The 27,250-nt window shown below is 47.9% G+C and overlaps 1 protein-coding gene across 2 annotated transcripts in view; it reads left to right on the forward strand.

The window, feature by feature from the left end:
• The first annotated feature begins 2,189 nt into the window (after positions 1 to 2,189).
• DHX9 (DExH-box helicase 9) overlaps positions 2,190 to 27,250 on the forward strand; it is a 52,229-nt gene continuing 27,168 nt past the window's right edge. Inside the window, exons 1-7 of one of the 2 annotated variants that reach the window (XM_002723805.5) lie at positions 2,190 to 2,339; positions 6,352 to 6,484; positions 7,355 to 7,495; positions 21,690 to 21,801; positions 22,540 to 22,652; positions 22,982 to 23,130; positions 25,422 to 25,468. In XM_002723805.5, the coding sequence (XP_002723851.1) occupies positions 6,374 to 6,484; positions 7,355 to 7,495; positions 21,690 to 21,801; positions 22,540 to 22,652; positions 22,982 to 23,130; positions 25,422 to 25,468 (673 nt within the window). In that variant the 5' untranslated portion in view covers positions 2,190 to 2,339; positions 6,352 to 6,373. Of the gene's footprint in view, positions 2,340 to 6,351; positions 6,485 to 7,354; positions 7,496 to 21,689; positions 21,802 to 22,539; positions 22,653 to 22,981; positions 23,131 to 24,502; positions 24,640 to 25,421; positions 25,469 to 27,250 lie in introns of those variants that run through there. The other variant, XM_008252556.3, reaches the window with a different exon arrangement.

The following is a 27,250-nucleotide window of genomic DNA, read 5'->3' on the forward strand; positions in this document are numbered from 1 at the left end:
CCTACCTCCCCACCCCGCCCCACCCAATAGTCCTTTAAAAATGCTCTTTCCTAGCAAGGGGGGGAAGAACTGGGACTAGATGTCTGCTTCCCCCGGTCCGGTGGCCTCCTGGGTAACCCTGTCTCCCTACTTCAACTCTTGCCTCGGATGCATTGGCCATTTAGTGCTAAGAAGGCTTACTAATTCTTCAGTATTGTTTATGGGGGTGGGTAGGGGCCCCCAAATTATGTTGCAGAGGTCAAGAACCCTGGCCGGGCTCAGAGAGACCACCGGCTGGATTCAGAATACAACTGGAGATGCAGAGGTGAGCGGGAGAGCAGGGTTTGTTGAAAGGCAAAGGGACAGAACACACGTGGTATGGGTGACATCCAGCTGGACCGTCCTGTTTATCGGGTCAGGAGGTGCTCAGCACAGGGTGACCTCCGGGCATTTGGGGCATGATGGGGGGGTGGCTCAGCTGCCTGAGGAGGAGTGGCTGTGCCGGTCTCAGGGGGCGGTGGGACTGGGGCAGGGCACATGGCGTGGGGGTGGGCAGTCCTTAGCTCCTTGTCCCTCACTGACTCCCTGCCTAGCCCCGAGCTCCCGCCTGTGCTGAGCAACCGTGTGTTCAGACCGTCCGACTCACAGAGGCGCTCAGTGCCCGGGGCTCATCTCCGCAGCCTCCGGGTGCGCCACCTGCACAGCCCAAAGCGTGGAGCAGCAAGAGCTCCGGTCTGTCCCTGAGGGCACCTCCGCTCCGGCAGCACAGATGCACGGGGAAGACTGCCCGGCCGAGCCAGGCAGGGAAGCAGGCGGATGCCCCCGTCTCTGTCTCCCAGCCCGTCCATGCCAATCCAGCACGCCCGCCTCCCTAGGGCGCACCTGGTCTCCCACACTACACAGGAGACGCCGTGAGGTCAGGTGCCTGTGGGGATGGGGAAGGGGGAAGTGTCTTCAAGCTCGGTGTCTCCCCCAAAGCTGTCTTTAGCAAGACAGAAGTGCCGATCTCAACCTTGTTTCTAGAAGTTACTATGCCACCCTTCAGATGGCACTGTTGCACAGCCCCCAGAGGGCTGACCTTTGATGGCCCGTCCCCAGCTGCGCTCCGCCAGTTTCCCGCATCTGCCTCTCTCAGGTCCCTCCTGGCTTTGCTCACCGCCTCGCCCTGCGTGGGGTGGCACCGAGGTCGCCTGTCTTCGCCTGCCTCACCTGTGGGACCCGGCGGCCCTCCCCTTGCCCTCTGTGGACACCCAGTCCCGGGCAGCTTCTCTCCTATGGGGTGACTGCACGACGCATTCTCATTCTCCCACTAAGTGCAGCCTGCTCTTGGTCTTAGCCTCTGCTTTGAATTACCGCAGGAGGCTGGGGGTGGAGACCGGGACTTAGAATGAAAACGGGGACACAGTTCTGTACGGCCATAAGAAGTAAAGCCGCCGCCTGCAGTGCCGGCATCCCACAGGGGCGCCGGTTCCAGTCCCGGCTGCTCCACTTCCCATCCAGCTCTCTGCTATGGCCTGGGAAGGCAGTGGAAGATGGCCCAAGTCCTTGGGCCCCTGCACCTGCGTGGGAGACCCGGATGGAGCTCCTGGTTCCTGGCTTCTTATCGGCGCAGCTCCGGCCGTTGCGGCCATCTGGGGAGTGAACCATGGGATGGAAGACCTCTCTGTGTCTCTAACTCTGCCTGTCAAATCTTTTTTTTTTTTTTTTTTTTTGACAGGCAGAGTTAGAGAGAGAGAGAGAGAGACTAGAACCCGGGGTGCCGGCGCCGCAGGCGGATTAGCCTAGTGAGCCACGGCGCCGGCCATCAAATAAATCTTAAAAAAAAAAAAAACCCACACAACAAAAACCGATTTGCACGTGGGTATACGGGAGCAAGACGGGCGGGACCCCGAGGCCGACGGGCTGGGCGGGCTGAGGGGAAGGCGCGGGCGGGGGCGGCAGGGAGGAGACGGGAGCGGCAGCGCGGTGCACGGCCGGCTCGCTCCGGCGGAAGCAGGTTTCCCACAGAAATGCAAATTTCCTTCACAAAGGGACAGCCGGTCAGCCCAGCCCCGTCCGCGGTTTCTCGGAACCTGACAAAGAGCTACACCGCGGGCCGCCCCTCTGGGAGCCCGCGCGACCGGAAGGCCCCCGCCGCCGGGGCGGGGCGTCACCGGAAGAGGCGGGGCCGCGGTCTCCTGGGCGACGGCGCAGCGGCGCGGCCCTGCCCGGGGGGGGGCACGCTTCAGCGCGCCGTCTACGCATGCGCCCGGTGGTCCCGCCCCTCGTGCCGCCGTCGGCCATTTCGCTGCTGTTTCCTCAGTGCAGCCTGGGCGTGAGGGCGTGCGTCCGGCCACTGTGCGGAGCGGCGAGCGGTCCCGGTGAGGGAGCGGGTCCCGGGAGGGAGCGGGCGCTCGTCCGGCCTCCGTGAGGGGCGGGAAGCGGGCCCCGCGAGGGAGCGGGCGTGTGAGGGGCGGGCGCCCGGGCTCCGTGTGGGGCGGCGAGCCGGCGGGTGAGAGCGGGCGTCAGGCATCTGTGCGGGGCGGGGAGCCGGCGGGTGAGGGGCGGGGAGCGGGCGTGTGAGGGGCGGGCGTCAGGCCTCCGTGCGGGGCGGGGAGCGGGCGGGTGAGAGCGGGCGTCAGGCCTCCGTGCGGGGCGGGGAGCGGGCGGGTGAGGGGCGGGGAGCGGGCGAGTGAGGGGCGGGCGTCAGGCCTCCGTGCGGGGCGGGGAGCGGGCGAGTGAGGGGCGGGCGTCAGGCCTCCGTGCGGGGCGGGGAGCGGGCGAGTGAGGGGCGGGCGTCAGGCCTCCGTGCGGGGCGGGGAGCGGGCGGGTGAGGGCGGGCGTCAGGCCTCCGTGCGGGGCGGGTGAGGGCGGGCGTCAGGCCTCCGTGCGGGGCGGGGAGCGGGCCCTGCGAGGGAGCGGGCGGGTGAGGGGCGGGCGTCAGGCCTCCGTGCGGGGCGGGGAGCGGGCCCTGCGAGGGAGCGGGCGGGTGAGGGGCGGGCGGGTGAGGGGCGGGGAGCCGGCGGGTGAGAGCCGGCGTCAGGCCTCCGTGCGGGGCGGGGAGCGGGCCCTGCGAGGGAGCGGGCGGGTGAGGGGCGGGCGTCAGGCCTCCGTGCGGGGCGGGGAGCGGGCGGGTGAGGGCGGGCGTCAGGCCTCCGTGCGGGGCGGGGAGCGGGCCCTTGTGAGGGAGCGGGCGATCATCCGGCCTCGGTGCGGGGCCGGGAGCGGGCGGGTGAGGGCGGGCGTCAGGCACCCAGGCCTCCGTGCGGGGCGGGGAGCGGGCCCTTGTGAGGGAGCGGGCGATCATCCGGCCTCGGTGCGGGGCTGGGAGCGGGCCGGTGGATGAGGGGCCCTGCCTCGGCCCGGGGCCTGCCGCCCCCTCCCCGCCCCCTCCTGTCCCCGGACTGCCCTCGCCCGCTCCCACGCGGGAGGGGTCGCCGGCCTGCTGCACTGGGTCCCGTCCCTGGCCCCTGTCCTTACCTCTCAGGGGAAGTGAGGGCGACAGAGCGGCTGGCCCGCGGGTGGGGGCGTCTGGGGGCCAGTGAGGAGGATTGAGGAGTCCGTGGCCACACAGGCGGATCTGCAGCAGCACTGCCAGTTAGGAGTCTTAACTGTTAGGGGGGTGGGGGGTCGGGGACTTCCAACCTGAGTAAGTTGGCCAGGAGCCCAGCAGGTGCGGGAGAGGGAGTGCCCCGTTCTGCCTGGGCTGCGTGTTACGGTGCAGACGGCTGTGAGCCTGCCGCGGACCAGCCAGCTTGGGAAGCTTCAGTAGAAAGGTCCCAAGTGTTTGTTATGTATGTGCGGTATGATTGTTTCAGAGTTAAATGACTGTGGAGGAAGAGAGGAATTTGATATTGCAATTCTTCAAAGTTCATGTTACCCTGAGAACTTGTTTTTTAAATGAATTATTCAGGGGTGGAATTTCCAGAGCTTCCCGTGGCTCTTCTGTTAATGGGCTGTTCCTTCAGGTGACCCAGCAGGGCTAGACTTGGCCACCGAGTAAGCCTAGCGGGTTTATGCAGGGAGCAGGCGCGTGGTACGGACTTGAGTACTGACCGAGGGCTCTGGACGTGAACAGAAGACGAGACTGACTGCTGGTAACAGATCTCCTCCCAGGAAACCGCACTTTCTCTGGCTTGAACGTGGTCTCCAGCATCTTGCTTGTTGCCTAGACTCCTTGTAAACGCATAGGCTCCAGCAGGGAAGTGCGAAGCATGTGCTGCACCTGAGGGAGATGTCTCTCAGACCGGAAGGAATAAGAGGTCCTGAAGCAGATACTGGGTGCAGATATTACCTTCACAGCGCCAAGAAAGGAGTGCTTACTGTGTCTGCTAGCACTCAGAATCAGAATGAGAATAAATCATGGGGCTTATGCACGATGTGATGTACCCTTTCTTAATCTAGAAGTTGGGTTTGAATTCAGATTCCCATTATGAGTGGCTTGGAACAGTTCTGTAAAGTGCAGTAATAGGATCTATCCTGTTGTGAAAAGAAAATGAGTTACTACACATGAGGTACCAATTGTAGGAGATTATATAAACTATTTGTTAAACATTCATAGTCCCCAAAGGCTAGGCACTATTTCTTTCCAGTTTTGATTTTTTTTATAGATTTAATTATTATCATGGCTTGACACTAGATTTTGGCAGTGCCTTGTATTTTTTTTTTTTTTTAATTTTTTACAGATAGAGTTAGGCAGTGAGAGAGAGAGAGAAAAGTCTTCCTTCTGTTGGTTCACTCCCCAAATGGCCGCAACAGCCGGAGCTACGCCAATCCAAAGCCAGGAGCCAGGTGCTTCCTCCTGGTCTCCCACACGGATGCAGGGGCCCAAGCACTTGGGCCATCCTCCACTGCCCTCTTGGGCCACAACAGAGAGCTGGACTGGAAGAGGAGCAACTGGGACTAGAACCCAGCGCCCATATGAGATGCCGGCGCCGCAGGTGGAGGATTAACCAAGTGAGCCACGGCGCCAGCCCTCCAGTTTTGATTTTTATATATATTTGTATGTAGTTCAAAATATACAATGTCAAAATATACAATGTTGTATCCTTATGTCAGAAGCTTTCTGCTTACGTCATTAAAATTTCTTCCTGGGCAATTTTTTAAAAAGATTTATTTATTTGAAAGAGAGGAATCTTCCAACCACAGGTTCACTCCGGACAGTTGAAATGGTGATGGCTGCAGTGGCCATTGCTTGGCCAGGCCAAAGGCAGGAATTTTTTTTTTTTTTTAAGATTTTATTTATTTATTTGAGAGGTAGAGTTAACAGACTGAGAGGGAGAGATAGAGAAAGGTCTTCCTTCCACTGATTTACTCCCCAAATGACCGCAACGGCTGGAGCTGCACTAATTCGAAGCCAGGATCCAGGAGTTTCCTCCAGGTCTCCCAGGTGGATGCAGGGCCCCAAGGACTTGGGCCATCTTTTCCTCCTTTCCCAGGCCATAGCAGGGAGCTGGATCAGAAGAGGAGCAGCCAGGACTGGAACTGGTGTCCATATGGGATGCCAGCCCTGCAGGCGGAGAATTAACGCACTGTGCTGCAGTGCCTGCCCCTAAAGGCAGGAGCTTCATGCAGGTCTCCCACATAGCTGCAGGGGCCCAAACATTTGGACCATCTCTGCTTTTCCTAAGCCATTAGCAGGGATCTGGAAATGGAGCAACTGTGACACAAACTGGTGCCCATACGGAATGCTGGCGTCACAGGCGGCGGCTTTACTGCTATGCCACAACACCATTGTAAATCAGGATATTTTCTTGGGTGTGTTAATATTCTCAAGTCTTTTATCTTGACAGTTGATAGTCATTTGAAATTTGTATTATTTTCATGTTTTCTCACTGAACTTCAGGGAGAAAATGTGTTCTGGTTTTCAGTGGAAAACTGTTAAAGGATTCCAGAAATAATGAAATTAAAATTGACTAAGTTAGCTGTATTAACTAAATCATTTGCCATCAGGTAATTTATCTTTTGCAGTCTGAAACTGATGAGATTTTTAATAGGTTCAGAATCTGCTCAAATATAGAAGTTCAGCCAAACAGCTTCAGTAAAAGAATCTTGAAAAGTACAGAGACGACACCTATCCTTCATATCATAAAAGGAAATCTCTCCTGATTTATAGTCTAGGAAAATGCTGACCCTCCTGTGTGCTGCTACCAGCAGAAGCTGGGTTCTCCTGGGACCCAGGGCAACACATCCATTTGTGGCGCGTTGCCCAGTTGCCCAGACGCTGTCCTGGACTGAGGCCTGATTCTGCTGGTTCCTTCTTCCTAGACAATTTTAATTGCATGATAGATTATACTGTACTTAATTTGGATTCTCAGCAGTTTACAATTTTTGCAAATACTATGCTGTTTAACCAACTTTAGTGGGGTTTTTAGTTGTTTTTCGTTTTTTTAGGTTTGAAGAACACACCTGAATCATGGGGGACGTTAAAGATTTTCTGTATGCCTGGTGTGGCAAAAGGAAGATGACCCCATCCTATGAAATTAGAGCCGTTGGGAACAAAAACAGGCAGAAATTCATGTGTGAGGTACTGAAGAGTATTGTCTACTTATGAAGCTCAATTTGGGATTAAGAGCATTTTGTGTTAAGAAATGTGTATTGCACGTTGAAGAAGAGCAGTTCTTGTTTTTGTTTTTAAAGATTTATTTATGTATTTGAAAGGTATGAGAGGCGGCAAGAGAAGTCTTCCATCTAATGGTTCACTCCCCAGATGGCCGCAGTGGCCATAGCCATAGCTGGGCCACATCGAAGAAAGGAGCCAGGAGCTTCACCCAGGTCTCCCACATGGGTGCAGGAGCCCAAGCACTTGGGCCACTTTCCGCTGCTTCCCCAGTCTCATTGGCAGGGAGCTTTAGTGGAGCCAGAGCCTGTTTGGGATGCAGGTGCGGCAGGTGGTGGCTTTACCCACTACACCATGGCACCAGCCCCCAGAGTAGTTCTTTATTGTTATTTGATGGCTATTCTGTTCATCAACAATCTGGTGGTAAATTATTCTAATTGGAACCTGGAGTTTTCTCAGTACCAGTAGGATGAGTGCAGAAGCTGGATCAGTTTGCAGTTCTACTTCTTTAGAAAGTGGAACCCTTGATTGCTAAGTAAACACAGATGGAGAGCTGCTGTTGGATGTTATAAAGTTGGGTTTTATTCTGGAACCTTTTATTATGTGCAAAGAGATCAGCTGTATAAGTTGATTTGGATTACTTATCATTGGACAATACAGTTCAGCCTTTTTCATAAATTTATTCCATGGAATCTCTTAGCTGTGCTAGTTCTGCTATAGTCATAGAATATGTTTCGAGAAGTCAGCTATTTGTTATTTCTTAATAACTGAATTGTGTATTTTTAAATCCTGGAGTACCCCGGCAGATCTCTTGATACACCTTTTTTTGGCTTCAAGGTCCGAGTGGAAGGATACAATTACACTGGCATGGGCAATTCCACCAATAAGAAGGACGCGCAGAGCAATGCCGCCAGAGACTTTGTTAACTATCTGGTGCGAATAAATGAAGTCAAGAGTGAAGAAGTCCCGGCTATTGGGGTAAGGACTTGTGGCCAGGCATTTTATTTGTGTGTTTTTTTGGGGGCGTGAAAAATAGTTTCCCTCTACCCTTCTAAGTTCTTGGGCTGTGTTATGAGTTAAATTAACATGACAGATTAACAGAGGAAAAGGATTACAAATTTATTACAAGCAAAGGGTCATTGCATGAAAAAAAAGGAATGTTTAAACCCGACAGGTTTAGAAGCTTACACGTGAGTTCCTTGATGCTTGGTGTACATGCAATGCAGACTGCACGTGAGTTAGAAATGCTCACTTTTCTGTAGACTGTAGGTTTCTCGGGATGTGATACCACCATAAGCTGAGGAGGATCTGTATTCTCTTCTGAGGCTTCAGAAGAACAGGTGATAGGATGGCTGGGTGGGTGTCAGCCTCTAATTGCCTGTCTTAGGGATACTGTTAATCTTCCCAGGTTGATAGGTTTCATTCATTCATTCATGCAGCAATTTTTTCATTGTCTAGTAATACTCTAAACTTTCAAACACAACATTTTTAATGAAAAAAATTAGTAACATTTTAATTTTTTTAAAAAGAGAGTGCTTCAATCTACCTTCTTACTCCCCAGATGCACACAATGCCCAGGCCAAAGCTGAGAGCAGGTACTCTATCCAGATTTCCCATGTAAGTGGCAGGGTCTGAATTAGCAGGAAGCTGGAGTCAAAACAGAGCTGGATACGGAACTCTCATACAGCACATCAGTGGCTCTTATCTGGTAGGCCAAATACCACTCCAGTGTAACACTAAGTAGAATGTAAAATTTAGCAACTTTTTTTCAAAGATTTATTTATTTGAAAGAGTGACAGATGTCTTTTATTGTCTAGTTCACTCCCCAGATGCCCACGGCTGCCTAGGCCAGGCCAGGCAGAACTCCCATCTGGGTCTCCCGTGTGGGTGGCAGGCACCTAAAGTACCTGAGCCAGCGTCCTCTAGCTCCTGGGTGCATTAGCAGGAAGGTGAATTGGAAGGATAGATTAGCCAGACTGCAATATGGAATCAAACCTCCCAAAGGGGCTTAACCAAACCCCTTGTGCCACAGCACCACCACCAAATCAGCAAGATTACATACATGTGCTTCCATTAACAATTCTCATAGAGCAGAAAGTAAGCTGTATTTTGTGCAATGGAGTATCATATTTTTTTTTTTTTAGTTTATTTATTTATCTGAAAGAGTTGAAGAGAGAGAGATCTTCCATCCACTGGTTCACTTTCCAAAAGTCTGCAATGGCCAGTATTGGGCCCAGCTGAAGCCAGGAGCCAGCAACTTCATCCAGGTCTCCTGTGTAGGTGCAGGGGCCCAAGGACTTGGGCCATCTTCCACTGTTTTACTGAATGCCTTGGCAGGAAGCTGGATCAGGAGTGGAGTAGCTGGGACTTGAGCTGGCACCCATGGAATCCCATATGGAATGTTGCAGGTGGTAGCTCAACTCCCTATGCCACAGTGCAGGCCCCTCATCTTTTATGCCATAATTAATCGTGTAGCTATGCAGCACATACCCCTCTTGTATTTTTTGGTATTTTGCTTTTAAGATTGTTTATTTGAAACGCAGAGTTACAAAGAAAGGTCTTCCATCTGCTGGTTCACTCTCCAAATGGCTGCAACGACTGGAGGTGGGCTGATCCCAAGCCAAGAGCAAAGAGCTTCTTCCAGGTCTCCCACATGGATGAAGGTGCCAAAGGACCTGGGCCGTCTCCCACTGCTTTCCCAGGCCATAACAGGGAGCTGAATTGGAAGTGGAGCAGCTGGGACTCAAACTGGCCCCGATATGGGATGCTGGCACTGCAGACAGTGGCTTTACCTGCTACAGCCACAGTGCCAGCCCGTATAATTTTTTTTTTTTTTTTTAAGATTTATTTATTTACTTGAAAGAGTTACACAGAGAAAAGGAGAGGCAGAGAGAGAGGTCTTCCATCTACTGGTTCACTCCCCATTTGGCTGCAACAGCTGGAGCTGTGCCGATCTTAAGCCAGGAACCTCCTGCTGGTCTGCCATGCAGGCGCAGGGACCCAAGCACCTGGGCCATCTTCCACTGCTCTCCCAGGCCACAGCAGAGAGCTGGATCGGAAGTGGAGCAGCTGGGACTCGAACCGGTGCCCACATGGGATGCCAGCACTGCAGGCGGTGGCCTTTACCTGCCATGCCACCATGACGGCCCTCCCTGTAATTGTTTAAATTAATAGTGTAACCTATTTGAACCTTTCCCATTAAAGCCCGGACTATGTGTGTACTTCCTCTCCCTTCCTCTGCTGCAGCTACACTGTCCTTGTAATTCTCACCTTTCTGCCTCGTTACTTCTGTATTCAGCGCTGCTTCTCCTAGAGGACACTTGAGGCAGGGACAGTAGTTAAGGTTATAAACTCACTGCAGCCCTCACACTGTGTTGTTTCTTATCCCCTTCACAGCTGCATTTCTCTCCAGAGCATTGACATTAAATGGAGTGCTTCTCAGCAGGAGACTGTCTCCCAGGGATGCCTGACGGTGGAGGAGACGCTTTAGGAATGGAGTGGGCATGGTGGTGCAGTGGGTTAAAGTGCTCCTCGGGACATCTGCATTCCGTATCAGTGCCAGTTCAGCTCTCTGCTAATGTGCTTTGGTCTGAAGCAGGTGATGGCTCCAGTGTCTGGGTTCAGGGCAAAGTTCCGGGCTCCTGACTTCAGCCCTGGCTGTTGGCATTATTTGGGGAGTAAATCAACAGAGAGATAATCTCTCTTTCTGTCACTGTGCCTTTGAAGTAAATAAATAAATCTTTATTAAACAAAACTAGAGGGAGCCACTGTCTTCTAGCAGGTGGAGGCCGGGGTTGCTGCTAATTAATTGTATAGCAAACTTGACAGTATCCTACAACAAAGAATTAGCTGCCTAAAGCGTCCGTTGTACCAAGTTGGGGAACTTCTGACCTAATTTATTTTTGTTGCCTAGATCCTCATGTTAACATGTCAGTTCATGAAGCAGGGATTTTGTCTGTTTTTAGCTTGTTGCTGTGTCTTAGCATCTAGAATAGTTCCTACTATATTAAGCACGGAAATGTTTTGTTTGAATGAATGAAAAATAAGAGCATGTATTTGAAAAAAAAAAAGATCACAAATCCATTTCTACTTTGAGCTACCATCCAAGGAAAACCTTTTTTTTTTTTTTTTTATTTATTTTAAAGATTTATTTATTTATTTGAAAGAGTCACACAGAGAAGAGGCAGAGAGAAAGAGGTCTTCCATCTGTTGGTTCACTCCCCAGTCGGCCACAACGGCTGGAGCTGCGCTGATCTGAAGCCAGGAGCCAGGTGCTTCTCCTGGTCTCCCATGCAGGTGCAGGGCCCAAGCACTTGGGCCATCCTCCACTGCCTTCCCGGTCCACAGCAGAGAGCTGGCCTGGAAGAGGAGCAACTGGGACAGAATCCGGCACCCCAGCCGGGACTAGAACCTGGGGTGCCAGCACCGCAGTTGGAGGATTAGCAAAGTGAGCCGCGGCGGCGGCCAAGATAGTGCTTTTCTGAACATAACAATGCTATTATGAAACCTACAAGTAAAAGAGTAATTTCTCATAGATACAGAAACTGTTTTCATTAATTTTAGTTTAATCATGTAAATATGATATGCATATACTGCAGTTGTTGCTATCTCTTAAGGCTTTCCCTGTCTTGAGTTTCTGTCTCTTTCCTCTCATTGTTTGATTTTCCATTGCAATTAGTTTGTTGGAAACTGGGTCATTTATTCCTTAGTTTCCCAGGCTGGATTTTTGTAGGTGACTTTCCTCTGGGTCCTGTCAGGTCATATTCAGAAAGGAAGAGGTAAGAGCAGTATTGTTTGCAATAGAAGGTGTGTAGCAGGATGTCATTAGCCAATGTTGATCACGGTGAGGTCCATTATTTCATTACAGGTACCTCTGATTTGGTTTTGTGTGTGTGTAGTTAAAGGGGGAGGGGTGTTTAGCTTCCCCCTTTAGTGGTTAAGATGCTGGAGTCCTATATCAGAGTGCCTGAGTTCAATTCCCAGCTGTGGCTCCTGACTCCAGCTTCCTGCTATCCATGTAAGAGACCTGGATTGCATTCCTGGCTCTGGACTCCAGCACCGTTGTTTGTTTGTTTTTAACTCAGAGTTACACAGAGAGGAGAGGCAGAGAGAGAGAGGTCTTTCATCTGATGGTTCATTCCCCAATTGGCCACAACAGCCAGAGCTGTGCCAATCTGAAGCCAGAAGCTTCTTCTGGGTCTCCGTGGGTGCAGGGGCCCGATCACTTGGGCCATCTTCCACTGCTTTCCCAGGCCACAGCAGAGAGCTGGATTGGAAGTGGAAGAGCCGGGACTGAAACCAGCACCCATATGGGATGCCGGCGCTTCAGGCCAAGGCATTAACCCATTGTGCCACAGTGCCGGCCCCCAAAGCTTAGAGAAAAATAATAGAGCAAAGTTTGAGTTTGAACTGATGCTACGGAGCCTTTAGTTAACCTCATCGTACAGCTGAGTATCCTTTTTTCCCAAACCAGAAGCTTCTGTTGGTGTGGTGCTCCAGCATAATCCCTCCCTTGCTCTACTCAGCAGTACACGTAACAGCAGCCTCCTGCGGTAAATCGCACTGTGGGTTACCACCCCAGTGTCGTCGTTGGGAAGTTTCACTGTTTTGCGGTTCTTTTCATATTAAAAGTCTATCCCACTACAGCTACACTTGAAGTAATGACTCTCCTTGATTATATCATCATTGTAGATAGGATTCATGATGCTTTTGGTTTTTAGGGATTGCCCTTTTAATATTAGGTCCTATAAAAAGCTTTTATTCCTGCCTTCTCCTTTTTCTTTCTCTCCATCTGCTTTTTAAAATTTCTTTTTAAGACTTATTTATTTGAAAGGCAGAGTTACAGAGAGGGGGAGACGGAGAGAGAATCTTCCAGCCACTGGTTTACTCTTCAAATGGCTACAATGGCCAGGACTGGCCCATGTCAAAGCCAGGAGCCCAGTACTCCACCCAGTCCTCCCACTTGGTGCAGGGGTCATCTTCCCCTGCTTTCGCAGGTGCATCAGCAAGGAACTGGATCAGAAATAGAGCAGCTAGGTCTCAAACTGGCACCCATATGGGATGCCAGCGCCTTAGGAGGCAGTTTTTCCTACTACACCACAGCACTGGCCGCTGCCTTTTACCTTTATACCAGTGTGTTCAGTTAGCCTATGTTGCCAGATACTTGGTGGTTGATGTTAATGGCTTGGTTTGTTGTTGTTGTTTTATTTGACAGGTAGAGTTATAGACAGTGAAAAGGAGAGACAGAAAGATCTTCCTTTTGTGGGTTCACTCCCCAAATGGCCACTATGGCCGGCGCTGTGCCAATCTGAAGCCAGGACCAGGTGCTTCCTCCTGGTCTCCCATGCGGGTGCAGGGGCCCAAGCACTTGGGCCATCCTCCGGTGCCCTCCCAGGCCACAGCAGAGAGCTGGACTGGAAGAGGAGCAACCAGGAATAGAACCCGGCACCTGGTTTTTGTTTTTTAAAGGCTAGATTTTTTTTGAGCATTTTTATCAAGCAAAATTGAGCAGAAGCTACAGAGATTTCCCATATACCCTGCCCCACTGAAGCATAGCCCCCACCAGTGTCGTCATCACCAGAGTGATGTATCTGTTAGAATTGATGAACCCATACAAACATCATAGCATGAGAAATCTGTAGTTTACGTGGAGTTTACTGTTGGTGTTTTATGAGTTTGGACAGCTGTGTATGACTTCCATTACTTATCATACAGAGTATTTTTACTGCCCTAAGAAATCTTTGTGTTCCACCTAATCATCTCTCGTTTTACAAACGTTAAAATATTGTGTGTGAAGAGCCGAGAGAGGGAGAGAAGGCATGCCCATCTGCTGGTGCACTCTAAAAGCATGCAGCAGAATCCAGGAGTCAGGGACTGTGGGGCTCCCATGTGGGTGACAGGGAACCACCTGCCTACGCCATCACCTGTTGCCTCCCAGTTTGTGTATTAGCAGAAAGCTGCAATCGAGCAGAACCAGAACTCGAACCCAGGCACTTTGATAACGGAGTGTGGGTAGACATCCCAGGTGGCATCTTAACTGCTAGACCAAACACTGACCTTCTCAATCATTCTTTCTTAAACCTCTTTTTTTTTTTTAAGTATTACAAATGGTGCTAACCTGAATAACTGTGCATGTGTGTTTTTGCTAGTGTGTCTGTGGGAGAGAGTGCGTGAAATGGCAGTGCTGAGTCAGGATACGTGCATATGTGATGTTTGCAGGCTGCTGTCATTTTCCTCTCTGGGGAAGGTGGAGATTTCTGCATTTCCATTAGTTGTGGTTTGTAACAGGGGTGATTATGGCGCCCTGTGGACATTTGGGAATGTCTGGAGAGGGTTTTGACTGTCAGGACTTAGAGGAAGAGGTGTGCTGGCGACCTCTAGAGGGGAGTGGCCATGGATACTTGTAATCTTAATACTAATGTGTGTGTTTGTCAGTCTGACGTATTCAGTGTACTAATGAGTAAAGTTGAACATCTTTGGTATTCAGCTGCTATCTGCACGTTTTTCTGTGAACTACGTATTTATATTATCTACTCATTCCATTGAATTCTTGGTCTTCTATTTTAAGCTATTTCTGTGTTATTGGTGTTAACTCTATCTGTGATACATTAAAATATTTTTTCTTCTTACCTGTTATCTATTCTGCTTTCACATGTGGTATTTTCTGCTTTAACCCAGCGAACATCCCGCTTTCTTAACACCTTGCATCTCGGTGTGCTCTGCGCTAGCTCTGGATCGTTACTTTTCTGTCTCTAGCTGCTCCTTATTACTTGCCGTTTTAGGCCCATACACGGGAGTGTCCATAGGTACATTCTGCTCTAAGCGTGAGCATTCAGTCACATATTGGTAATTGACATTTTTTTTGCAATGAATAAATCAATACTTGACTAAATAATTAGTGGTTTGATATTACTTGATAGGAACTATATATATTAATCTACGTCTTGAGTAAGCCCTTTTGTTTCAATAGATCAGATAGAAACAAGCAGGATTTTTTTTTTTTTTTTCCCTTGAAAAATAGAACAAGACAGGTTTTTTCATCTGATGGCTCACTCCCCAGGAGAGACCTTCTCTGTTTTCCTTGTGGGGGGAGAGAGGCGAGGGTTGTGGGGGAGGGGAGAGAGGCAGACATAGACAGCTGCCATATGGTTCACACCTGAAAACCCTTGGTTTGGCTAGAGTTAGTAGCTCAGTTCAGGTCTTCCGCATAGGTAGCAGGCACCCAGTTGAGCCAGGACTGCCACCTCCCAGGGTTTGCTTTACAGAAATCCAGAGCCACAGCTGGATACTGAACCTGCCATCCTTGTGCAACTTGGGCCTCTTAATCACCAGGCCAGCGCCTGTCCCAGCCTGTTGACTTTTGACTGGAGTTTTGTTTCATTCATAGGAATGGAATCCTCTGAAATGGTGAGCTTAACTTTGTCACCAGTTTTGGGTAGGAGGTTAGTCACCTTAATCTCACTCTGAGTATTGATATCCAGTAGAAATTCTAGTGTGGTGCTGCAAGTTTTCAAAGTGTTCAGCCATGTGTATCTGTATCACAGTGCTTATATTGATAGAGTCACTAGTTTTGACAGTCTTTGTCTTTAAAAATGTTTTCCTAAGAGATAAATGATAGTTTATTAATTTTGCATGCATTTCTGTAGTAGTTAATAAGTAGAATATTTCGGCCGGCGCTGTGGCTCACTTGGCTAATCCTCCACCTGTGGCACCGGCACCCTGGGTTCTAGAAGTCCCAGTTGGGGCGCCGGTTCTGTCCCGGTTCCTCCTCTTCCAGTCCAGCTCTCTGCTGTGGACTGGGAAGGCAGTGGAGGATGGCCTAAGTGCTTGGGCCCTGTACCCGCACAGAAGACCAGGAGGAAGCACCTGGCTCCTGGCTTCGGATAGGCGCAGCGTGCCAGCCGTAGCAGCCATTTGGGGGGTGAACCAACGGAAAAAGGAAAACCTTTCTCTCTGTCTCTCTCTCTCTCTCTCACTGTCTAACTCTGCCTGTCAAAAAAAAAAAAAAAAGTATAACATTTCTTTACATTTTTTCCTGTCTTTGAATTGTTTATTGTCAGTATACTTGTTTTGCTGTCATTTACATTAAAAGGCCATCATTTTTATAGTGTAATATATATTGCCGAAATTTTGACCACCAAAAAGATTATAAAGGAAATTCAAAGAAATAGAATGTTGCCAGTTGCTAAAATCCATGTATTATTACTTTGGTATTTTTTTTAAAGATTTATTTTATTTATTTGAAAGACAGTTACAGAGAGAGATAGAGACTGAGAGAGAGGTCTTCCATCCGCTGGTTCACTCCCCAGGTGGTTGCAACAGCCGGAGCTATGCCGATCGGAAGCCAGGAGCTTCTTCCTGATCTCCCATGTGGGTGCAGGGGCCCAAGGACTTGGGCCATCTTCTGCCTTCCCAGGCCACAGCAGAGAGCTGGATCGGAAGAGAAGCAGCCAGGAGTAGAACCGGTGCCCATATGGGATGCCGTCTCAGGCCAGGGCTTTAACCAGGGCCAGCCCCATTACTTTGATATTTTAAGTACTGTTTTAGAACCCACATTTTTCTTTTTAGATTTATTTATTTGTTTGAAAGGCAAACACACATCCCCAATGTCTGCAATGACCAGAGCTGGCCATCCAAGTTGAGAGCCAGGAGCTTCTTTCAGGTCTCCCATGTGGGTGGCCAGGGCCTGAAAACTTGGGCCATCGTCTTCTGCTCCTTCCAAGACAACGTTAGCAGGGAGTGGGATTGAAGTATGGCAGCCAGGATTCTAATTGGCTCCCATATGGGATGCTGGCATCTCAGGCAGCAGCCTTACCCCCTGCACCACAATGCCGGTTTCTACGACCCGCTTTTAAAATTTTATATATGGTTTATTATTGTGGGGAGCAACTCGGACTAGACTGTTACTCGAATTAAGACTTATTCTATGCATCTGCTCTCCCACAATATGGCGCTGGGAGAGGAGTAAACAGCTTCTACGCAGCTGCCTCCAGTTCAACCAATAAACTGCAGGACCTGCTCCTGATTGGAGGAGAGCAGCGTACTCGGTGTGTGGGTAGCAGAGTTGGGATTGGTAGAAGAGGACTATAAAGGAGGAGAGAGACAACATGCACCAGGAGCATCTAAGGGGAACATCCGAATAACATCTGAGCAGCCCCCGAGAGAGCCGGCCGGCGGTGTGCCGCTCCCCCGCGGAAGTGGCGAAAGTGGCAGGGGGGCCCGCCCCTCCACGGAGGTGGAGGGACGGCAGCCAACCCGGGTAGAACCAGCAGCAAACCTGGGAAGGGCCGAGCAGACAAAAGAACAGCGCAGGGTTTAGTGTCGTTCCTCCGTGAAGAGGGGGAGCGACAATTATGTTATCAAATATCTTTCCTTAAGCAGTGTCAAGGTTATACACACACATCTACTATTTTAATTAAGTATGAAATGCTAAAAGTTCTCTCCACACCTGGAGAACAGGAAGTTGTCCCACTCAGTTATTTAGGGAGAAATTTATTTTGGACTAGTGGAGGGTTAGAGTGTGAGGCACAGGAACTGTGGCTAGGGTGGGGAGGGGAGTCTGAGATGTTGCTAATGCAGCATAGCATGCAGCGAGAATTTCATGTTTACATACGTTCCCGTGTCCCCACATCATTTTGGGATGACATGGAGTGGGCCCAAATGGTTACAGAGAACACAGTGTGTAACATAGAGTTAGGTAGCTCCTGCGAAACTCTATCCCTTTAAAATTATCCTGGGTAGGAAACAAATGCCTTCTGCCTTATTTTAGGACACTTCATCTCTTTCTTTCTATTTTTTTAAATTTATCGATTTCACTTGAAAGAGTTAGAGAGTGAGAGACACAGAGAGATTTTCCATCTACTGTTCTATCCAGCAGTTGTAGCCATTTGGGGAGTGAACCAATGGATGGATGACCGACCCCTCCCTCTCTGTCTCTGCCTCTGCCTCTCTGTAACTTTTCCTTTCAAATAAAGAAAGAAATCTTAAAAAAAAAAAAAAATAAGAAAGTTGAGCACCCAAGACTTGAACTGGGCCCATATGTGATGCTATCATCGCAGGTGGTGGCTTTACCCACAGTGCTGACCCCAATACATTTCATCTTTCAAGGCTATTTTATTTATTGCTCCGATGACCTCAGAAAGATGTTTAGGTAGAATAATGTGCAAAGAAAATACAAAAACCATGGGTTGCTGTAAGAAGAATCGTAACCAATATTGTTAGAATAGGAAAGAGATGATAATAATAATATTGGGCAGGCATGTGGTACAGTGTTAAGTTGCTGCTTAGGGTACCTGCTACCTGGGTTGGGTCCTTGCTTACTCCCATCCCAACTTTTTTTTCTTTCTCTTTTTTTTCTCTTTTCTCTTTCTTTTTATTTTATTTTTGTTGTTGTTTAAACATTTATTTGAAAGAGTTAGAAAGAGAAAGAGAAACAGAAAGCTTCCATCTGTGGGTTCATCCCCAAAATGGTCACAATAACCAAGACGGGGCCAGGCTGAAGCCAGGAGTCTGGAACTCCATCCAGGTCTCACTTGTGGGTGCAGGGACCCAACCCCTTGGGCCATCTTGCACTGTTCACTCAGGCACATTAACAGGTAGCTGGATCAGAAGTGGGGCAGCTGGGGCTCATGTGATACCAGGTCACAGATGGCAGCTTATCCTTTGTGCCACTCTGCCAGCCCAGCTTGCTGCCTTCTCATTCAGCTTCCTGCTGTGCTTATCCTGGGAGACAGCAGGTAGTGGTTCAGTACTTCAGTTCCTGTCAACCATGAGGGACACACAGATTGAGCGCCAGGCTCCTGACTGGTCTAGTGCTGGCTGTTGGATTCATCTGGGGGAGTGAACTAGCAGGTAGAAGAGCTCTCTCCATCTTTCTCTCTGCCTTTCAAATGAAATGGAAATAAAAGTTTAAATTAAGGGATAAAAAGTCACATACTGTAACACCCGGAGTAGGAAATAAGTTCTCATACATACTCCTGGTGGCAAGTCAGCAGCCATTTTGTAAAGCAGTGTGATGCTTTCTGAAGTGTTCTGCCTTTTGCGGCTGGCATTGTGGTGCACCAGGCTAAGCTGCCTGTGATGCCAGCATCACCTGTCAGTGCTGGTTCAAGTCCCAACTGCTCCACTTGCCATTCAACTTCCTGCTAATGTGCCTAGGAAGGCAGTGCAAGATAACTCCAGAGATTGGATCTCTGCCACTCAGTGGGATATGTAAATGGAGTTCCAGGCCTCTGGCTTCAGTCTGGCTCAAACTTGGCTTTTGCTGCCTTTTGGGGAGTGAACCAGTGGATGGAAGACCTTGCTCTGTCTTCCTCTGTCTGTAAGTGCATTGCCTTTTAACCCGGGAACTTAACTTTCATGAAATTTTGTTAAAGGAAATAGGCCAAAGTACAAATGAATTTTGGCAATTTTTTTGTTTTAAGATTTACTTATTTGAGAGGTGCAGAGTACAGAGAGAGGGAGGGAGAGACAGAAAGATCTTCCATCCACTGGTTTGCTCCCCAGATGGCCACAATATCCAGAGCTGGGCTGATCTGAAGGCAAGAGCCAGAAAGTTCTTCCATTTCTCCTACATGGGTGCAGGAGGGGCCTAAGCACTTTGGCTATCTTCCACTGTTTTCCCAGGCTAGTAGCAGGGAGCTGGATCAGAAGTAAAGCAGCAGCCAGGACTCAAACTGGTGCCTATATGGGATGCCAGCACCATAGGTGGGGACTTAGCTCACTACGCCACATCACCAGCCTGGGTTTTTGTTGTTGTTGTTGTTGTTGTTGTTTGACAGAGTTAGAGAGACAGAGAGAGACAGAGAGTAAGGTCTTCCTTCCATTGGTTCACCCCACAAATGGCTGTGCCGATCCAAAGCCAGGAGCCAGGTGCTTCTTTCTGGTCTCCCATGCCGGTGCAGGGGCCCAAGCACTTGGGCCATCCTCCACTGCCCTCCCGGGCCACAGCAGAGAGCTGGACTGGAAGAGGAGCAACCGGGACTAGAACCCAGCGCCCATATGAGATGCCGGCGCCGCAGGTGGAGGATTAACCTAGTGAGCCACGGCGCCAGCCCCAAGCCCTGATTTTTTAACACCATTATTTTCTTACCTTTTTTTTTTTTTAAGATTTTTTAAGATATTTATTTTGTAAAGCAGAGTTTGAGAGAGGGAGGGACAGAGAAGTCTTCCTTATGTTGGCTCACTTTCCCAGGTGGCCTCAACAGCCAGACCTGGGCCAGCATGAAGCCAGGAGCCTCATCTGGGTCTCAGAATTAGGTTGCAGGGGCCCAGACATTTGAGTCTTATGTAGAGCCTTTTGCAGGCCATGAACAAGGAGCTGGATGGGAAGTGGAGCAGCTGGGACATGAACTGGTGCACATAAGGGTTGTCAGTGTTGCATGTGGAAGCCTTACCTGCCATGCTACAACACTATCCCTGAGCAGTGTTGTTTCTAATTTATATAAAATTGACTACAATCAAAAATGTCCATCAACATGGTTGTGCTGGTGTTAGATATGGAACACGTATTTAATGGACCCAGGAGTCATTACAATTCATGTAGGTCAGCATTTAAATGTGTAGAGTGTACGTAAGTGCATTTGTCAGGACCCTCCTGTTCTCTCTGGAATGCTCTTGGTTGCCCTCCCCCTTTAATGTCTTTTTGCAGATGTTACCATAAGTGCAACTTTACCCGTTCACTTTAAACAATGAATTCTCAATTTTTCCCTGCTTTATGTTTTTCTGTGGTATTCTTTTTCTTTCCTTCTTTGCTTCTGTATTTCTTTCCTTCTCTCTCTTTTTCTCTTTTATTTCTCTCTCTCTCTCTCTCTCTCTCATTCTTTCATCAGAGTTACACAGCGAGAGGAAAGGCAGAAAGAGAGAGGTCTTCCATCCGATGGTTCACTCCCCTAAATGGCCGCAACAGCTGGAGCTGCACTGATCCGAAGCTGGGAGTCAAAAACTTCTTCTGGGTCTCCCATGCTGGTGCAGGGGCCCATCTTCTACTGCTTTCCCAGGCCACAGTAGAGAGCTGGATGGGAAGAAGAGCAGCCGGGACTAGAACTGGCGCCCATATGGGATGCCGCCGCCTCAGGCCAGGGCATTAACCTGCTGCGCCACAGCTCTGGCCCCTCATTCTTTTTTGTTTTGTTTTGTTTTTGTTTTTATTTTTGGCAGGCAGAGTGGACAGTGAGAGAGACAGACAAAGGTCTTCCTTTTGCTGTTGGTTCACCCTCCGCCCCTCATTCTTGCTTGCCATATTATGATTATGCACTTTGTTGTATTGCTCTCCCCATCAGAGCATAGCTCTGTGAAGACTGTTCATCTGCCTGTTGCGGTATTGGATCTTCTGTACTTAGAATGATAGCTAGCATGTGGCAGCTCCTGAAAGATTCTTGTTGTGTGGAGTATATTCATGAAGATAGTGAGTATAGTCATTTAACCATATGGAGTAAACTAATTCCACTTTTTGTAGGGCAGTTATATTTGCATCCCTGTAATATATAATTTCCTGGTGAAGGATTGAGGAATTTTTATTGTCCTTTTTTCTGCCTAATTGAGAGCTGGATGGTTTTTATAAACATTTGAAGCAAGATGGTAATGATGTGGTGTGAAGGGAGATGTGACACATGGGCCTCCTTGTGTGGGGAGCAAACCGGACTGGACTGAGTTACTGGAATTAAGACTTATTCTATGCATCTGCTCTCCCACAATATGGCGCTGGGAGAGAAGTAAACAGCTTCCACACAGCTGCCTCCAGTTCAACCAATAAACTGTAGGACTCGCTCCTGATTGGAGGAGAGCAGCGTACTCGGCGTGTGGGCAGCCGAGTTGGGATTGGCGGAGGAGGACTATAAAGGAGGAGAGAGACGGCATGCACCAGGAACATCTAAGGGGAACATCTAGCTGAAGGAACACCTGTGCAGCCCCCGAGAAAAGCCGGCCGGCGGTGTGCCGCTCCCCTGCAGAAGTGGGGAATGTGGCCAGGGGGAACTGCCCTTCCACGGAGGTGGAAGGGATAGTAGCCAACCCGGGAAGAACCAGCAGCAAACCCGGGGAGGGCCGAGCAGACGAAAGAACAGCGCAGGGTCCTGTGTCGTTCCTCCACGAAGAGGGGGAGCGACACCTTGGAAGGTTGTCCAGTCCCTGTGAAGGCAGACACACTGACACTGCTGTGGCTCTTCTCTTACAGATCGCACCTCCTCTGCCCCCACTGACTGATATGCCTAACAATACAGCCAATGCTGGCGGTTTACCAGCAATCATGGGGGGACCACTTCCTCCACATTTGGCTCTCAAAGCAGGTAAGGAACTTTGTACATGTGATTAAGACGTAGCAAAAATAACCGCTAAAAACTTGGCAAGAGACAGCTCAAAGCCTTTAAATTTTCTTACAAAGTGTAGCATGACTGTGCTTTTAGCTTTTACTAGATTTATTTATGACTGCATAGATCTAGAACATTAGGTTCAAAGAATATGAATAGCCTTCAGTGAGGTGTCTACTGCCGAGTAGATTAGTTAGGATTTTGGTCAAACTGCCCAAGTCTGTAATATCGTCTTCACATGATTGTCTTGAGTAGTAAATGAAAGGAAAAGCATGCATAAATCTTCAATAAAGTGAATGACCAGTCACTGCTATTTTTAGTTATGCTGCTTTCTCATTGTGAATCTTACCAGTTCTGCAGTTAGCTTTCTTTTCGGGGTCCTGTGCAGTGACTAGTTTACCCTTTAATGTGATGTCGCATGTGTAACATTGAAGACAAAGCTGTATTTGTGATAGATGCTGGCTTGTCATTCACTCCCTTCGCTAGTGAAGTAGCTTCCTGTGCCTCTCAGCCTTGGGATTTGCAGTGTAGATGTGAACTGCAGTGGTGTGGTAATTTTCAAGTAAGTTGTGAACATTTCAAGCCACTCCCCAAATAACTGCAACCTTGTATTTCTAAGCATGAAGTGCCAAAATTTAATTAGGAAAACTCTAACATATTTAGGATTTTTATACATTTTGATTCATCAAGAGAACAGTCATTTTTTTTCTTTAATAGAAAATAATTCGGGAGTTGGGGCATCTGGCTATGGTGCTCCTGGGCCCACTTGGGACAGGGGAGCCAACTTGAAGGACTACTACTCGAGAAAGGAGGAACAAGAAGTCCAGGCGGTAAGGCTGTCCCTTGTGTACAACTGGGGTTGGAAACTGGGTCTTAGTTCATAGCAAGGTTAACATATTTAAGTGTCAGAAGTACAAAATTTAGTCATTTCTTAGGAACAATTTAAATCAATATGTGAGTTTTAACTACTGGTTTATTGATGCAGTAGGGTCTTCAGCTGCAGTTAAAACTGATTCTAGTTCAATTTGAGTAGGGGTAGAAACTTATCAAATGAATATTTGTATTACAAGGGATGGCACAAAGAAGATAATGTTAGAAAATTCAGTACCTGAAGGAACTAAACTTGGCACAGCTGAATTTAATTGCTGTTATCCTACAGACTCTAGAATCCGAAGAGGTGGATTTAAATGCTGGGCTTCATGGAAACTGGACCTTGGAAAATGCTAAGGCTCGTCTGAACCAGTATTTCCAGAAGGAAAAGATCCAGGGAGAATATAAGTACACCCAAGTGGGTCCTGATCACAACAGGTTTGCTTGTTTCACTCTTCTCCTTCTGTAGTAAGTTGGTCGTGTGGGATATTTGTTGTTGAATGTGTTTTATTTTCTGTGTATGTTAAAGCTGGATCAGAAGTGGAGCAGCCAGGATTTGAACAGGCACCCATATGAAATGTCGGCATCATAGGGGGTGGTTTTACTACACCACAATGCCAGCTCCAAGATACATTGTTTTACCCAGAGTTGTAATTGATTTGTAATGTGCGATTACTGTCGTTTTCACTTTTGATTGTGATCTTAGCTGCACTCCAGGGAAAACACTATAGCCACAGTGGTTTGCTCCTAATAGGCTTAAAAACAGCCGGAAATGTTTTTTGTTTGCTGTGGTACCTTTAGAGGTAGTTCTGAGTACTGTTTATTTCTGTAATTGGTTGGATTAGACACACGGTTCTGAGTCTCAGAAGTAGATTGTGTTGCATTTAGGTCCAGATTTAATTCCAGCTTTGAAGGTTGCCAGCTTGCTAAGAATTTTGTTGTTGAAATTTCAGTGTTTATTGTGAAGTTGAAGGAAGACAGGCTCAGTTTTCGTATGTGGATTAATTTAGCGTATTTTCGTCTGTTCAGTTTAGCAGACAACGTGAGGGAAGCTGTTTCAGTGACAGTATGTTTCTCAGCCTGCTTGCTGTTCTTCCCGAGAGCGTTCCAGGGTGTAGTCATTATTACTCCCAGGAAGGCTCATATGGATTAGATTCTTCTGGTGGGCACTGTGCTTTTATTGGAAGGGAAGGGAGGGTTTTCATGGAAATCTGAATGAATGAATTTGTGATCCTTAATTATGTGAAATTATTCCGAATAAATTTAAGGCATTTTTCTTGAAAAATCAAAGTGGTGTCCCTTGGATGCAGCCCTAAAAAATTATTACCAAAATGAAACTGACATTATGGACAAATTGATGCTCAGAGACTTATTCTCCCTGCTTCCTACTGTGTGTTCAGTCCTGAATTCTTCAATACTGTCAGCCTTTTTTAAACCTTGAGGCTTTAAAGCAAGGATCCATTTGTGAATAATTTGTCTCCTTGAACATGTTTTTCTGAACTGATTTCACCTGATGACTTAGGCACATGAAGTGCCTCTGAATCTCATTGTTGCAAACATTTTTTGCTGTCCATATCTTACTGATTTCTGATAGAAAATCAGCAAAGAATTCAGGACATAACAATGCAGGAGGCAAAGACGATGGGGGGAGCCAGCAGAGCGCTGCTCCTCACATACCCTTTCTTTCAGGGCGGAATAGACAGCAACACCAGAGGTCTGTATTCAGACACATGTGCTGCTGCTTAGGCTGAACTAAGCAATCACATGGGAAACTACTGTAAACTGACTTCTGGTGTCGCTGTTCCCCCAGGTGGAGGAGAATGAGATTGAGTGCTGACTTTAAGCCTGGCTGAGAAACATACTGGCATCGGTGTCATTAATGAAAGGGTGGATGTTGTTCCCCTGAAAGCCAGTGGCCTTTGACCCCTGAAGCCGCTGTGCCTGAAGGTCAGTTCACAAGAGGTATAGGAAGGAACCTAACTTTTTTTTTAAGCCTCACCTAACCTTTGATTTGCAGCACAAAGTCAAGGCTAGATCGTACCTGAGCAGTGGGAGGACCAGAATGCGTAGTTCTCAGAAGGCCGTTTTTCCTTTGCAAAAACCTTGATTCATCCTGAGAGCCTGCTAGCAATTTTAGCCATAATGTTAAAAAGTGTGTCCTCTAGACCTGATTTAAGTAAATATGAGATAAATAGACGAAATTTTTTTGTTACCAATGGCTGCTTCCAACTGCAGGCAGATACCAGAACCCTGTCTCAAGAGCCACTGATAGCCAGAGTGTTTGTATGTGCATGTGTGAGTTTGCATATGTTAGTTTACCTTAAGAGATAATGGGTGGCCTGCACAGGAATGTTAAGATAACCATAATTTGAAGAATTTGAGGCCTAATTTATTTCTTGGCTCCAAGCTAAGTCAAAAATTTCTTTTCCTTGAATGTTAGACTCAAGCCTTTGGAATAAGAGTAAGTAAATACATGCGGAGAATCTAAAACCTTGCATTTTCCTTTCATGAACAATTGGTTCATCAACTTTCTCATAGCTGTCTCGTGCCATACTATGTATTATGAAGTTTAAACTTTATTCGTTCTAGGATTGGATACAAATAAATATTTAGTATTTTTTCTTTCTGTGATTTGCCTAAGCAGTTGGAAAGCCTGCCTGACTTGGAGACCTGGATTTAGTAACTTCGAACAGTGAAATTCCTAACCTTTTTTGTATATGTTGTTACAGGAGCTTTATTGCAGAAATGACCATTTATATCAAGCAGCTGGGCAGAAGTAAGTGTTACTGCTTCCCTGATGTTCTAAGTCTGTGTACAGGAAAAATCTTCACATTAAAGTCTTGAGCCACATACATGTAAGCTGTATGATCAAAACAGTACATGATATAAGATCCATTGTAGGAATGTGCTAAATTTACTCTTTTCCTCCAAAGAGTTGATAATAATTTTAGCCCGTGAAGTGAACTTGACAGTAGATTAACGGGGAAAAGAAAAACAAATGAACTTAGTTGTAGAATTTTGGGAAATATGTAGATTTCGAGCCTCAAAAGAGGGCTGAACATTGACGCTAACACAGAGCTAAATAAGCAAACTGGGATTTGGCTTTGAGGGGGAGGAGCATGTGCATTGCAGCAAGGTGGTCTTGTTATGCTGGTGACGGCTCCCAGGTAGCAGCTGCCAGGCTTCAGACCCCGGTCTCTTCTTTCTGGGAAAAGATCTTTCCTATGTAGAAAGTAGATACAGATTTCCTTAATTGATGGAAAATTTTTTTTGCAAAAGGACAGCCTTGCAGACATAATTATTTATCTGTAGTTTCTCAGACTGGCCATCTTATAAATGGCCAAAGTAGTATATTTTGGTGTGGCCTTTTTAAGATTTATTTTTATTTGAAAGAGTTACACACAGAGAGAAGGAGAGGCAGAGAGAGATGCTTTCCATTTGCTGGTTCACTCCCCAGTTGGCCAAAACGGCCAGAGGTGTGCCGATCCAAAACCAGGAGCTTCTTCCGGGTCTCCTTTGCGGGTGCAGGGGCCCGAAGGACTTGGACCGTCCTCGACTGCTTTCCTAGGCCGTAGTCAGAGCTGGTTCAGAAGTGGAGCAGTCAGAACCTGAACCGGCGCCCATATGGGATGCCAGCACTGCAGGCAGTGCCTTTATCTGCTGTGGCACAGCACTGGCCCCTGTGTGTCATATTTTGATATCCTACAGCATGTATTCTATTTTAGAATATTTGTAATGATATAAATAGCAGCCCAATCTCCATGGTTACACATGAAAAAAGGTGATGCTAGTGTTGTATTAAAAAGTGAGATATAGGAAGAGTGTGCCAGTGTCAAAGAAATTTAAAGTACTCTCCTCTTTTTGCGTAAAAGATTTCATTCAGGTAAAAGTAGCTAGGGTGAAAAGTGAGAAGTCAAAAAGTGGCTGTCTGGAATGTAATCATAAGGGCATGGAGCAGATGTGAGAAATAACCCTGAGGAAATGCTTAAGGGATAGATAACCCCGAAGAATATGATGCCTGTGGTTTTAAATCTTGGGCATAATTTTGAGGCAGGCAGTGTGTTAGGCTTGAAAGGTAAGGAAATAGCCCTGTGTGACCTGGTTGTTGGCTTTTTTTTTTTTTTTTTTTTTTTTTTTTTTTTTTAAGATTTATCTCCTATTTATTTTAAAGGCAGAGTTAAAAGAGGAGGGTACAGAAACAGATCTTCCATCCACTGGTTCAGTTCCCAAATGGCTACAGCAGCCTGACCCAGCCCAGGCCGAAGCTAGGAGTCCAGAGCTTTTTCTGGGTGTCCAGTGTGGGTGGAGGGGCCCAAGCACTTGGACCATCCTCTGTTGCTTTCCCAGGTGCATTCGCAGGGAGCTGGATAGAAGTGGAACAGTCAGGTCCTGAACGAGAGCCCATATGGGACGCCAGTGTTGCAGGCAGAGACTTAACCTGCTGTGCCACAACACCAGACCCTTTACCTGGTTTTGATACTTAGAAGTGTCGTGGCTCTGAATAAATCACTCCAGTCTCAGTTTATGTGTCTGCAAATTGAAAGAAATGGTCTAATAT

Source organism: Oryctolagus cuniculus, chromosome 13 (genome assembly GCF_964237555.1).
Source record: "Oryctolagus cuniculus chromosome 13, mOryCun1.1, whole genome shotgun sequence".
In the NCBI taxonomy this organism is placed as follows: Eukaryota; Metazoa; Chordata; class Mammalia; order Lagomorpha; family Leporidae; genus Oryctolagus; species Oryctolagus cuniculus.